This window comes from Erpetoichthys calabaricus, chromosome 3 (assembly GCF_900747795.2).
Source record: "Erpetoichthys calabaricus chromosome 3, fErpCal1.3, whole genome shotgun sequence".
Classification (NCBI taxonomy): Eukaryota; Metazoa; Chordata; class Cladistia; order Polypteriformes; family Polypteridae; genus Erpetoichthys; species Erpetoichthys calabaricus.
This window is the reverse complement of record NC_041396.2, coordinates 188656627-188671749: the sequence shown is the minus strand read 5'-3', so window position 1 is coordinate 188671749 and position 15123 is coordinate 188656627. Positions and strand designations below refer to the sequence as shown.

General features: G+C 39.3%; 1 protein-coding gene across 3 annotated transcripts in view; it reads left to right on the top strand.

Moving 5' to 3' along the window:
- The window catches only part of armc2 (armadillo repeat containing 2), a 222293-nt gene that overhangs the window by 192123 nt on the left and 15047 nt on the right, over positions 1 to 15123 (top strand). For all 3 annotated transcript variants that reach the window (XM_028797612.2, XM_051925611.1, XM_028797613.2), the window contains exons 17-18: positions 1820 to 1933; positions 9529 to 9661. In XM_028797612.2, the coding sequence (XP_028653445.1) occupies positions 1820 to 1933; positions 9529 to 9661 (247 nt within the window). The remainder of the gene's footprint in view (positions 1 to 1819; positions 1934 to 9528; positions 9662 to 15123) is intronic.

Sequence of the window (15123 nt, the reverse complement as noted above, 5' to 3'; positions counted from 1 at the left end):
GCCCATAGATAAAACAGAAGCAATTCAGAATTTATTGTTTATCAAAACACCCACAACCACAGTCAGTCACACCAGCTAATGTGGTGTTTGTTATATGTAAAACACCTGCCCAATCAAAGGCTTTTGGTAACCTACATCAGAGATCATCATTCTGTAATATCAGCTGACTTTCAATGCTCTAGTCGTCTTTGCATAAGCTCCTACCCCGGCACACCCATGAACCATAGAGGTATTTCCAGCAGTCTTTGTTGCCTCTCTTCTGTGGCTGCAGAGTTCATAGCCACCTAACCTCCCCACACTGTACTTCTAATAAGTATTCCTAGCAGCCATCCACAATCATCACCAATTCTTGATGGTCAGTTCTGTCTCACATCCTGCTTGTCATATTCCAGGTAGGGCTCTGCACATCCCAGTGGGTACTTGTTGCCTGACCCCCCCACTTGCTCTCCTGCTGTTCACAATTTTGGTCTTGTTAAAAACTCTCTTTCCTTCTCTTTTGGTCACAGTCCTTACACACCATGATCACACCCACCTCACACTTTTCATCTGTGATTGCCGTCTACACCATCAACTCGATCTGAACAACTGCCCTACTCACTTTACCTGTCGCCACACTTAAGTGTTTCCGCCCTTATTATCCTTAACAACTTCACCTGCAGGCTGATAATTGACAATCACCCTAATCAACACAATCAACACAATAACACACTATTTTTGTGTATAAATAATTTTTAAAAAATGCAGTTATGCTTAAATATTTCACAGAATATATATTTAAACAGCTGGCAGCCTGATTAACTGGTTATAAAAAAATCAACATCAGCAGTCCGCACTGTTTTTTGGAGTGAGCAGTTCCCATGCAAACATTGGTAACATTTGTTTTCTATGCACTTTCCTCTTGTCATTGCCTCTGCACTTTATTTTTGGTCATCACTATGACCATCTCTCATGTTGACTTTCACATGTGCGTGGCATTTCTGTCTTTTTCTTTGTTTACAAAATGGTGGGAGCAGGATTATCTTTTTAGCAGGTAGCTATTTTGCAATGGAAAGTGATATGAAGATATTGTTCGCTGTAATATTTCTCCTGTTGCCTATGAGAGGTTCAAAAAGTCACATCACCACATTGTAGGCTTGTCTTTCTTCCAGTAATAGAGTGAGATCTTTTTCCAGAAAGGGAAAATGTGATTTTTGAATCATCATGTAGTCTGGATTTTATGTTTGTTTAGCGTTACTCTACATGCAAAATTACATTAAGATGAACTCGGCTTGTTTGAAATAATGCATTTTTACTAGGTAGTCTGCCAATTACAACCCTTTTCCCTTATGGAATTTCTGAAATGTCATATTGCCATATTTTCTGTTGGACCAACAGCAATGCATGATTGGTGAACAAACAGATAAAATGAGCTGTGCGGGTTGAACTGAGGTACTTAGTGTGCAAAATGGATAAATAACATCAAATGAAGCCACAAAATTCAAAATTCAGATGGAGAACATTTTATTTATATAGATCAAAACATAATTTGTTCTAATTTTTTCACCCTATAGACAGAAAACAGAGGTAACTGTATAATTGAATGACACATTTCATTTAATGCAAAGATTGGCTTCTAATTAGGAAATTGGTTACAATAAAAACCTCTTTGAGAGTTTTGAGCAATCAAGTTAACATTTTTGAGTCCAACTATGGTGGAGTGAGGTAGTCATCAGTCTTTTTTTTTTTGTTTTAAAGTTAACTCAACTGAAGATCATAAAGCCCTAGCAGAATTCAGAGATAACGTATTTAGGTAAACCTGTATTCTTTTCCAATCTTGCAGTACTGCTTCATTTGCTGATGAAGAACAACATGGAAGGAATATTAGAAGCTGCTAGAGTGTTTGGCAATCTTTCTCAGTACAAAGAAATCCGTGACTTCATAGTAGAAAAAAAAGGTAGGTTTTACTTTAGCTTTTATATTGCCATTCTAACAATTTATACTGTACAATATATTGTGAACTTGTGTTATATGGCAATTGTAAATTTGTAGTGCACAATTTAAGATTAGACATACTGTATTAATATTGACACTTTGATAAAAAAAATAATTCAGTTCAGTTTAGTTTATTGACATTATATATAGTATAATAAAATTAATTTGTCATTAGTCTTTCTGGTGCAGAATTATCTGAAGGTATAGGTTATATTCAAGTTCAACTTTACTTTCATGTCTACATAGTGCCGACTGTACATAGTACAATGAAATTTTTACTTGCATATTATAACAGTAAAAATAATACAATACCAACAAAAGACTCAAAAAAATGCATTTACCAGTATTTGTTTGCAAAAATGTGTAACATTCTTTTGATATTTTGTCCCCTACTTTGTATGCATCAATCAGTTAGTTTAATTTTCAGATCTTCACTCAGTTGCTTAGACAAGCTATCTTTAGTTGAGCTGGTGCCATGCCAAAGTGTGATGCATTCAGTGAGGGTAGACTCTACTGTGCACCTATAGCAATTAGTGAGAGCAGATGAAAACATCTGTCTACTTCAATTCATCTGTGATAGTCACTCCAAGAAATGCAGAGCAGTACACCCTCTCCATAGCATAATTTAATCCAAATTTTGGTCAAAGTGAAATCATGTATCAATCAATCAAATCAATCAAAATCTTTATTGTCATTGTAGCAGTGAGACATTGTACAATGAAATTTAGGTGCAATTTTCCAATGCAAAAATATAATAAAAAAAAACAAAAAAAACAAAACACAGTTACTCAAGTTAAAACTAAAATTATCCATTCATTCATACGTCATATTGCACTTGTCCCATAGCCAATGTTGACTTAGGGCTGTATTGTAAACATGAGAGTGAATTATATTGTAAACATGAAGGTTCACTTGGTCAGATTGACCACTTAGCAGCATTCAGCATGGTGATGGCTGAAGGATAGAAACTGTTTCTCAGCCTATTTGTCTTAGTCTTTATGGATCTGAAACATCTGCCTGAAGGCAGGCATTCAACAATGCATGTCCTCGGTGTGATGGGTCCTGAAGAATTTTCTTGACATTCCTGAGACAACAGGAACTATGTAGTTATTCTAGTGAGGGGAGAGGACAGGACAGCCGATTATCCACTGGGTGACCTTAATGACCCTGTGGAGCTTTTTCCTCTGTGCTACTGTGCAGCTGGAGAACCACGCACAAAGACAGTAAGCCAGGATGCTCTCTACTGTGCAGTGGTAAAAGGACACCAGCAGTTTCTCAGGGATGTTGTTCTTCCTGAGAACCCTCAGGAAGTAGAGAATCTTTTGGGCCTTCTTCACTACCTCAGCAGTGTGTGTTCCCCAAGTGAAGTCCTCCCTAATGGTACCTCCCAAGAAGCGGAAGTCTGAGACCCTCTCCACACATTCCCCATTGATGATGAGTGGCTGGATGTTGTCTGCCTTCTTCCTGAAGTCCACGATGAGCTCCTTGGTCTTGGTTATATTTAGTAGCAAGTTGTTATTCCTACATCACGTTGTCAGCCGATCCACATCATCCCTGTAGGCACACTCATCCCCCCGAGAAATGAGCCCTACTACCGTGGTATCATCAGCAAACTTAACAATTGTGTTACTGTGGTGGGCAGGAATGCAATCGTGGGTGAACAGGGTATAGAGCAGGGAGCTCAGCACACAGCCCTGTGGGGAGCCAGTGCTGAGACTGATGGGTGTGGAGAAGTAGGGGCCCACTCTAATCCTCTGAGTGCATCACTCAGAAAGTCCTTGATCCAAAGGCAGGTGGAGTGTGGAAGTCCTATGTCTGTCAGTTTCGTCACCAGTCTGTGGGGTAAGATGGTATTAAAGGCAGAGCTGAAGTCTATGAAGAGCAGCTGTGCGTAGCTCCCCTGCTGCTCCAGATGGGACAGAACAGCATGAAGAACAGTGGCCACAGTGTCCTCAGTAGACCTGTTTGCTCTGTAGGCAAACTGGTACGGATCAAGCATGGGAGGAATGAATGACATGATGTGATTCCTGATGAGCTTCTCGAAGCACTTCATAACCACAGGGGTCAGTGCAACTGGCCTGTAGTCATTAAGACTGGTGATGGTCTGTTTCTGGGCCAGAGGCACTATGACAGAGGATTTCAGGCAGGATGGCACAGTGGACTGAGACAGAGACTGGTTGAATATTCTGGTGAAGACCTCAGCCAGTTGGTCTGCACAGTCTTTCAGCATGCGTCCTGAGATGCCGTCAGGTCCAGCTGCCTTCCGTGGGTTGACAGCTCGCAGCGTGCGTCTCACCTTGTGCTCCCCCACTGTGAAGATGGGGCTGTTGTTGGTTTCTGGATGGGGTCTGGCTGTCTCTGGTGGATCCACTTCAAACCGGGCAAAGTAATGGTTCAGTTCCTCAGCCAGCGATAAATCACCTCCCACAGCTCCGGGAGTGGTCCTGTAGTTGGTCATATGCTGGACACCCATCCACATTTGCCTACCATTGTTGCTGTCCAGGTGTTCCTCGACCTTCCTTTTATAATCTAACTTGGCCTCTCGGATACCCCTCTTTAGGCTGGCACGGGCTGTGCTGTAGAGGAGCTTGTCACCAGACTTGAAGGCAGTGTTCCTCTTTTTCAGCAGCCTCCGGACTTCCCTGGTCATCCAGGGCTTCTGATTGAGGTAGACCTGGATATGTTTATCCACAGTGACAATGCCTGTGCAGTTCTTAATATAGCACAGTACTCTCAGTAAACACTTCAAGGTCTGGGTGTTCAAAGATGTCCCAGTTTGTGAATTTCCCCTTGGGATTAATAAAGTATCTATCTATCTATCTATCTATCTATCTATCTATCTATCTATCTATCTATCTATCTATCTATCTATCTATCTATCTATCTATCTATCTATCAGTTGGTCCTACTGAAACAGTCCTGCAGATGCTGAGAGGCTCCATCTGGCCAAGTTTTAACTGTCCTTGTGCTGTTAGGGACAGTTTTCCTGAGTGGGATGTATGCCGGAATTATAAACAGTGACATGTGGTCAGAGTGGCCCAGGTGAGGTAGTGGTGTAGCCCTGTTTAATGTTTGTGTAGACTTTATCCAAAGTGTTAGCTCCTCTGGTGGCACACTTGACGTGCTGATGGAATTTAGGGAGCACAGGTTTTAAATCCACATAGTTAAAGTCCCCAGCAACAATATACACTGCATCAGAGTGCTTAGTCAGCTGACTGCTTATACTGTGGTGTAACAGTTCGATAGCCCAGTTTGTATTAGCATCGGGTGCTATGTAAACAGCGGTAATCATGACCACAGTAAACTTTCTTGGGAGACATATGGGTCTGCATCTAACAGTCACATACTCCAAGTTCGGGGAGCATTGTACACCAGTTGTTATGTACGTACACACACAGCCCCCCTCCTCTGCTCTTACTGGAGTCACTGGTCCTGTCATGGTGTTGTGCAGTGTAGCATGTTAGCTGGATAGCAGAGTCTGGGATCAATGAATAAAGCCAGGATTCTGTGATCAACAGAACGCAACTGTTCTTTCCGATGTTAGTTGTTGTCACCTGTAGCCTCAGTTCATTGATTTTGTTGATGAGAGATCTGGTATTGGTGAGAAAAACACTGGGGAGCGGTGGTTTAACAGGCTGCCTATGTAACCTCGCTAACGTGCCAGCCCTGCAGCCTCGCTTTTGTTTTCGCTGTCTACACCACCTCCGTTGCCTGCCCGCGGTGATGATAATCCATGGAGAGCCGGGACTCCTCGCTATGTCTGCCAGAATGTCGTGGGAGCAGAGACACTCTTGTGAAACACTCCCCTCGCTGCACACTCCAATCTTGAGAAGTTCCTGTCGGCTGTAGATGTTGTCGGCTCGACAAGATGTAGATAAAATGAGTAGTAATACTAGCACACACATGCACACTAAACACTGAAATGAAGAGTCAATTTTTGCATAGAAAAATCTCTGTATTCCTGCAACCAGTGCCCCTTCTGAGAGAGTCTTCTGTGTGGGTGGAAATATTGTAATATGCCAAAGGATATGCTTGAGCCTGAAACCTTAGACAGGCTCGTCTTTCTCTCAAGAAACTAATAAAGAACTATTACAATTCAAGAAAGTTGTTTTAAAGTTGTAAAACACAAAATAAGAAGATAGAGGTTTTCTTATTTTGCACTTCGCCTCATTAATAATAAAAAATACAGTGCCTTGTGAAATTATTGATCCTCTGTGGTGTTTGTCCTGTTTTGTCACATTACAATCTGGTATTAAAATGGATTTTCATTTGGATTTTATGTAATAGACCTAACAATATAGTCTGATTTGTTGAAGTGGAATGAAAATAAAATACCTTTTATGTATATAAAAAAGTAAAAACTGAAAAGTTGTGAATGCATATGTATTCATTCCTTTTGCTGTGAAATCAGTAAATAAGATCTAGTCCAACCAATTAACTTCTGAAGTCACATAATTAGTTAACTAGCATCCACCTCTGTGCAATCAAAGTGTCACATGATCTGTCACATGATGTCTGTATAAATAGACCTGTTGTGAAAGGTCCCTGATTCTGCAACACCACAAGCAATATGAAAACCAATGAATATTCCAAACAGGCCAGAGACAAAGTTGTGAAGAAGTATAGATCAGGGTTGGGTTATAAAAATATCCCATACTTTGAATATCCCACAGAGCACCATTAAATCCATTATTACAAAATGGAAAGAATATGGCACCACTACAAACCTGACAAGAGAAGGCCACTCGCTACCCACCAAAAGTCACCGAACAGGCAAGGATGGCATTAATTTGAGATGCAACAAAGACACCAAGGATAACCCAGAGGACCACTTTAAGCCGTACCCTTCACAGAGCATGGGTTTATGGAATAGTGGCCAGAAAAAAGTCACTGCCTAAAGAAAAAAAAAACAAGAAAACACTTTTGGAGTTTCCACAACCGCATGTGGTTGTCTCCACAAACACATAGCAGAAGGTTCTGTGATCAGATGAGACCAAAGTTGAACTTTTTGGTCATCATGGGAAACACCATGTATGACGCAAACCTAACGCTTCCCATCACTCCGAGAGCACCATTCCCACAAGGAAGCATCATGGTTGCAGCATCATGCTGTGGGAATGTTTGTTTATTGGCAGGTACACGAAAACTGGACAGGATTGAAGGAACGATAGATAGCACTGAATGCTGTGCAATTTCTTGAGGAAAACCTGTTTCAGTCTGCCAGAGATTTGAGGCTGGGATGAAGGTTTACCTTCCAGTAGGGCAATAACCATTGATATACTGCTAAAGCTACACTGAAGTGGTTTAAAGGGAAACATTTAAATGTTTTGGAATGGTCTAGTCAAAGCCCAGACCTCAATCCAATTAAAAATCTGTGGCATGACTTGACTTGAAAAATACCAACACAACACACCTTGTTTGCATTGTGGAATGGGTGAAAATCCCAGTGGCTAGATATGCTAAGCTAGCTTCCCCAAGAGACTTGCAGTTGTAATTTTAGCAAAAGGTGGCTCTGCAAAGTATGGATTTTGGAGTGGTGAATGCCTAGGCACACTCTTGATTTCAGTTTTTTTGTGTTACTTATTTTTTGTGTCACAATAAAAATATTTTGTGTAAATCAGATGGTGTTCATCCTCCTAAAAATCCAGTATGTAATTTGGAAAAACAGGACAAGCACTGAGGGGGATGAGTACTTTTGCAAGGTACTGTATGTGTATGGTCTAGTATTATAAAGGACTTATTTTTTTGTTGCTTTTTGTAGTTTGAAAAATGTGGATAAACTTCTCATTTTCTGGTTTTTTTTCTCAAAAATAATTAAATGTGATTTCTGTGTTGAAATATTTAAATAAATCTTGAATATGTCCATAAATTTAAGAAAATCAAGGTTTTAATTTTTTTGCCATATTGCCTAGCGTTAGTGCCTTTGTTGAGGGTTGGCATGGAAGATGTGATGCTGCCAGTCCATACATGATCAGATGTTTTTATTAGTAAGTCCAAATCTGTTTGCAGAAGAAGTGGCACTAAGTCCTAAATGTATGAGGTCAGTGATCAAATTTGCAAGTACAATTGTGTTAAATGCTGAGATGTAGTCTATGAACAATACCTTAGTATAACAATTTTTATGGTCTAGTCCTGTGGTTTTCAACATTTATTGTTACATGGGACCCCAGTGAACCACGTGAATATGTGTGAGTCTCCCTACATGATATTTCCCCTCCTGTACATTGCTGCTGTTGTGATAAAGATGCTTGATTTTGAACCTTCATTTATTATCAAAAGCAACTGCTGCTAGTGTTATTACATTGCTTACATTTTAAAGAATATGATACAATTTAAAAGCCATTTCGCAAACAGACTGTGTCTTTTTTATTAATTAAAAATGATTTTACTAGTTCATAAATATCTTAATCATAATATAAAATGAGTAGGCAGTTTTTAGGGATAAGTAATAGCCTGCAGTGTTTAAATTGCAAAATTTGTTACTGCAGATAGTTTTGATAACAACAAAAGCTGCTCACTCTCCACTTGGCTTAAGTATCATGTTTTAAATTATTTGCACCATTGCAAGCAGCCCATTCCCATTGTAACTAAAGGTTATTACTATAGCTGTGGTGTACAATATATGAAATATTAAAGGGTGTCTTTGAGAAAACTAATAGTCATTGTATGATGTATGTCATATATTCTAGCAACCCAGTACTTAGTTTAGGAAATAGGCACCACAGAGAAAGGAAGAAGTTAAAAGTAGCTTATGTAACATTTGCAGAGTACAGAGTATAAGGTAATAACAAAAGGAACTGGACTATTCACAGCTAACTATAACACCCTCACTGTTCTGGCCCAGAGGGATACCTTACCTAACAATGCACCATTCAGAACTTTCTGTTTGATTTGTAGCTTGCTCCTCTACTTATTGTCATTTGCCTGGTGTCCAGCCCCAGGTCACACCTCCACCATCCCTTTTCACTTTCCAATTTTAAACTTGCCATGGTTTTTGCATCATCACCCAGTGCAATGATGACCTTGCCATCCTTTCCTCTTCAGACAACAATCACCTGGTTTGCACGCCATTTTAATCTGGCTGACGTGCTCAACACCACACCTGTCAACTCTTCCAAAAGAAAAGTCTCCCACTTCAGCCCAGTCCTTTGTTTTTATTTCACCCGATCATACTGCCTCCCAATTTTTCCTCTCATTGTCAGTCTTTTGCATATTTCCCTGATTTACATTATAGGCAGTTCTCTATGGTGCTGTATGTCTCCCTTACCAGATCGAAGTGTCTCATAGCCAACAAGCTGCATCCTGGCCAAGATGCTAGAGTATTTTGAATAATGATGAAGCAGTCCACTTTAAAAAGATAAGTTTAACAACCCTGATATAGCTTGATTTTACTTATTTGAGAATTCATTTTTCTTAATTTTGTGGCTGCCCTTGAAAGTTTACTGAGATCCCCCAGTGGACTGCAACCCCTCTTTTGAGAACCTTTAGTCCAAACTGTTCTGTTTAATATGTTCCAGTACCTGTCTAATTATCGTATGTCTAATTCATGTTTTTCAGTGTATAAGTTCATGATTGCACTACTTGACTCAAAGAATCAGGATGTTTGTTTTTCTGCTTGCGGGGTCCTTATAAATCTCACTGTGGATAATGATAAACGAACAATACTAAACGAAGAGGGAGGAGTTAAAAAGTAAGTAAGATTAAAACTTGTTTCTTTCAGTTGGCCTAATTTGAAACTATACTTTTTAATTGTAAGTTTAGTGCATTCTTTATTTATGAATTAAGGTTCTGTGAATATGTGCTATTGTATTTTGCCATAATTTAAAATATTGCTGATATCTCAGAAAATGTTTGAGATACACATTTTGCATATCTATACTGGTTATAGTAAATGTTGAGTTCTTATTTTATGTAGACAGCTGGCTTCAAATGAGAGTCCAGGTAACTTGTTTTTATTTTTTATATTTCATTCACTTCTTCTCTTGAATAAAATATCTCAGGGAGTCTGTTTAGATGTAAATGTAACAGTGTAATGTCTTACTATCAGACTGAAAATGTGTATGCAGACTCTGGATTGCAAATGTGACAATCAAAGAGCTCATACACATTCCACAAGTATTTAGTTCTTTATATTGTAACAAACAGACTAAGATAAATATTTAAGTGACAATTTTGGGGATTTTGGTTTGAAAAAGGGAACTTTCAACTATAGTGGTAACTTTAATATATTTTAAGATATCCCAAGAACTTATTGAAGTAGACAAGAATTCAATAATTTGTAGTTAAAATGAAGCCTTATTTTTATGCCTTCATTTGCTTATAATATAGAAATGAACCCTAGTGGGATTTGCCAATCCAAATGAAATAGTCAGATCCAAAGACATCAAAAAACTAAGGCATTCCTTTGGCCATTTTTTCTTCCTTGACAGAAGTTCATCTTCCAGGTGCAGTATTGGCTATGATCCTTTAAACCTCACTTGGCCACAAAATTCCTTATTTGGAGCCAAGGACAGTTTATAATACCAAAAATCCACTAACTGACCACTAAAGTACAATGACTTCAAATGACTCAAGAATAACCTACATTTATTAATTGTTATTTTCTTTAGGGTCATAGGGTTAACAAATTTTAAGAAATGAATTGTGAGATACAGGGTTCAGGGTTACACTTAATGACATGTCTTAGAAAAAAATCAAACCTGCTGTACAATGTCAGTTAGTCAGTCAGTCAGTCATTGTCCAACCCGCCATATCCTAAGGGTCACAGGGGTCTGTTGGAGCCAATCCCAGTCAACACAGGGCGCAAGGCAGGAACAAACCCTGGGCAGGGTGCTGTACAATGTGATACCATGTAATACAGCATATAGATCAGATTTTAATGTACATACTGTATATTCAGACAAATGTAACCATAAACTTCACTGTAGATTCACTGTCCACAAGAAAAAAGCATTATACCATCCCAAATCAGGACAGGTCAGTATTGTCCTATGCAGTTGTGCCTAATCAACATCCATGTCAAAGAAATTACTTTGCAACCTATGTCTGAAAAGATTTGGATCCTTTTTTACAGTACCTCCCTCATTTGGCAGGGCCCAATATAAAAACAGATTTAAAAAAAAACACAAACAAAACTGAAGTTTTTGCTGCAGCAGCTCCATCTTATTCTCCTGATCCATTTACTGCAGGCATCACTTTTTGCTAAAAATAAGCCAACCAGAATTCAGTTCAATATGATTCATTTCATTTTTGTAAAGCCCTCTTCCCTGAGTACAGATGCAGAGGAAGTTTTCGGGTAAAGAAGAAATATAAATTTTGCAAATTACTGGTTAAATAATCAGTACACATAAAGACAGATTTGTTTAAACAGGCAGGAAAACAAAACAGTTTGAAACAGTTTAACATAAATGGAACCGAACAGTATCTGTCCATTGTTGAACTATAGACTATGGCCACTTGACAGAATGGAGAACAGAAGAGAAGAAAATAAAAACCAGTCAGCAGCATCCCTTTAGAAAATAATCTTTGGCAGGGGTCCAAAGACACCTATAACAGAGAAAGTCAAAGTCAAACTCAGCCACAGTCTTAGAGACCTAGCCAGCTGGCCATTAAACAGTATGTGCTGGGCCATCTAGTCTAATCTTTCCATTCAATGATCCTAGACCCTCAGTATCTCAGATGACCTTTCCATGGGTAGTAGTGCTGTGGCACCAAGAGTCACAACAGAATACAAAGAAGAAAAATTGAAAAGAGGAGGGTTAGTAACAATATATAATGAATGTACATTACTTGTAGTTTTGTACAGATGAGTAGCAAACAGAGATGCAGCATACACAGTTAACCAGCAGCTCTAATCAAGATATATATATATATATATATATATATATATATATAAAACATCTGTATGTCTGTGCGCTGTTCACGAGAGAACTACTTAATGGATTGAGATCAGGTTTTTTTGTATAATTTGCTTGAACATTCCGGTTAATTTTGCGACCTCTCTCATCGCGCTAAGTATCATAGTTTGCTTGATTAGTTGTGCGAATCCAAGAGAGACGCAGTGGGCCATGGGGGAGGGGGCAGGGCCCTCCTCACTCTCACACCAGCATCAGGGCGTATCTTACATCTCCTTAGCTAGCGAACGAGAAAACTACTTAATGGATTTAGATTGGGTTTTTTTTGTATAATTTGCTTGAACATTTGATTTTACGACTTCTCTCATTGCGCTAAGAATCATAGTTCGTGCTAATGTGAGACAGGCTGTGGGCCGTGGGGAGGGGGAAGCGTGACATCAGGAGTGGGGAGTCAGTCTGCCACTGCGTTTTGGAACATAACTTGCCTCCGCTTAGCTAGTGATACCTTTTTGTTTATTGATTTTTAAAGTTTGTCCTGTTTCACTACTACACGGGCAGAGCCACAGGGAACGGCTAGTAGTAGATAAAAGTAGTGAGTCTTTAGCCTGCATGTAAAAGCAGAGACTGAAGGCGTATTTCTTATATAAGCAAGCTAGTTTTTTCACAGCTTTGGGGCCCTGCAACTAAAAGCTTAACATTCCCTTCTACTGTTAGTAGGCCCGCATCTTAGCCTTTTCGGCTCTGACATCCTATTACTAGTACATAGCAGCCATTTTGTAAAGCACAGGTGCGTTTGCAGCCATTGGAACTAGGCATGCTACTATTAGCGCAGACTGGAGAGACATACAGTCTGTGAAACACGAAAGTGAAAATGGACACTTCCGGACTGTGAGCACCACTTTTAATTTTATTTCCTCAAAAAGATTGAAGTATTTGGCAGCTATTGTATAATAATAGTGATAATTTTTTAGTTTTTTTAATTTTTGAGCTTCCTAGACACCCCAAAGGTAGAATATCTCACAAAATAATTTTTCCAAAAAAACAGAAAATCCAGGGCCGAAAGGGTTAAGATCTTAATTTACACTCCAGTTTCTAAATAACAATAAATTCAAATTGGTAAGCAGGGACTTGACCATTTATGGCTTTATATATTAAAAGCAGAATTAAACCTTAACTGGAAGCTAATGTAAGGACTTCAGAACTGGTGTTAAGTGTTCCTGCTTTCTAAATCTTCTAGTGGTTATTTTGCAGCACCATCTTCTAGTCAGTTCTATTAGAAATAAATGTATGAATTGATTTTTCCCTATCCTGCATATTTAAGAAACCTCTAAATTTTGCAACCTTTCTAAGATGGAAAAAACATGTTTTTTAACTTGCATTTTAAAAGACATGTTAGTGTCAAAGATAATGCCTAAGTTCTCAGTTAAAGAAATCTTAGAATTTCAAAAATGTCCAACATTTTTTATGAAAGAACTGATTTTCCCCTCCATGGTCTTGCCAGTTGTCTACTAGTGTCAAAGGAAAAGACTGTTGGCTACTTCTCAGTTTGTTGTAAGCTCCCTTCATGGGCCTTTCCTTTATCTTGTTCTATAATTCAACCCTTCTCCTATTTGGGATTACTGACCAGGCAACCTCTTAACACTTCTTTAAAACAAGCCACTATTAGCTTTGGGCAATTTAGACATTTTATTTTTGTCCACACTTTACTGCAAATTTTTTGCCTGACTGTCACTGAACACAAAGTTTCATATCTTGTGACATAGTCCTGATTAGATTATGGTTATGGTTGTATACATCTTGGACTTTTTGTTTTTGCCCATAATTCACTGGAAAATTTCAAAAGTAAGTTTTGTCAGTTTAGCTGGTGACTTTAGCTGGTAAATTCACAGAAATTTTCAAATTGTGCAACATAAACCTAATTAGATTATGGCTATGGCTGTGTTCTGTTCCTATTTTGTTCCAGTGCTTTGGTTGTTTGTTGTGGGTCATTATTCTTTTGCAGGATGAGTTATCAAACATGAGTCCAAGATGTTTTGGTGAAATTTGGAAGGATTACCTTCAGGATTTTTTTGTGCATGTTTTTTGGCTTCAGAGTTCTTCTGTGTTCTGACATAGAGATGCATTCTCACGGCATTGATCTTTATCAACATGCTTTAAAATGAGGATGATGTTGCCAGTCCTGTCACTTCATGTATCCACCTAAACACAACCTGCAGAGGGATAACTGACAGTGTTTGAATGGAGCGATACTCTTGTCACACCATAATGCAGATGTCCTAAAGGAAACTCAGGCAGACCATAAACTCTTTTTTTTTTTTTTGCAATAAGTTAAAGCTTGCTTGATCTGAATTTTCAGTATGAATATACTGAATGAAAGTGGTGAAACATGATCATTGTGGATTTTTGAATTTTTTAGCAGGAGGTACCAGAAATGGTACAATAGAAATATATTTTAGAGATGGCTAAGCATTCTTAGCAATATTCTTTTTTGATGGACTTATCTTGTCTTTGAGAAGCAGAATTCATCATGTACCAGATTATTCACCCTCTGAAAAGTAACATGAACTAGGATAAGATCATTGTGAGACTGGTTAGTTTACAATAACAATGTTCATACATTGTCCCAATCGAGCACCAAACTCCCTTGGCCTATTTCTTCCCAGATATAACTCCCATCCTGTATCCTGTCTTGGGTCTGTGAAAATCTGGTCACCATATGCCTAGATAGATAGTGTCACCACCAGGGCACTCCAGCCAGTACAAGTGTTGCACAGCACACATTCTATTTAAGTAAGGAAGCGCATTTGCCTCGCTCCCCACACCTGTAGCACAGTATATAGTCCATAGAAGCACACAGCAAGCACAAATAAAGAGGACTGTCCGCTGTCTTTCACTCAGTCTCCTTAAGCCTTCACTCCTCCTGGCAATTGCCCTTCTTCTTCTCCAGACCCTGGCTCCTGGAATGGAGGCAGGTGGCTCCTCTTATTCTGCACCCAGGAGTACTCCAGGTGGCTCGTTAGCGAGATCCTGAAGTCCTCCCGGGTGTGGTGGTAGCCCAACTAAATAGAGCTCTATAGCTCCTACAGCACCCCCTGGTGGCACCCCTGGAACCCAACAGGGCTAAGCTGACAAATACCAAGTCCCACATAGCCTTGTGTGAATACAAGGCGCAGTTGCACCCCAGGGGGGCTGCCAAATAGCAGCTTGGGGGAGTTAGCACCCTTCATAAGCCATCTCCCCTGTCCTTCCATTATACAGGCATCCCGGCCGGGTAATGGAGCCAACCCTTCAAAAGACA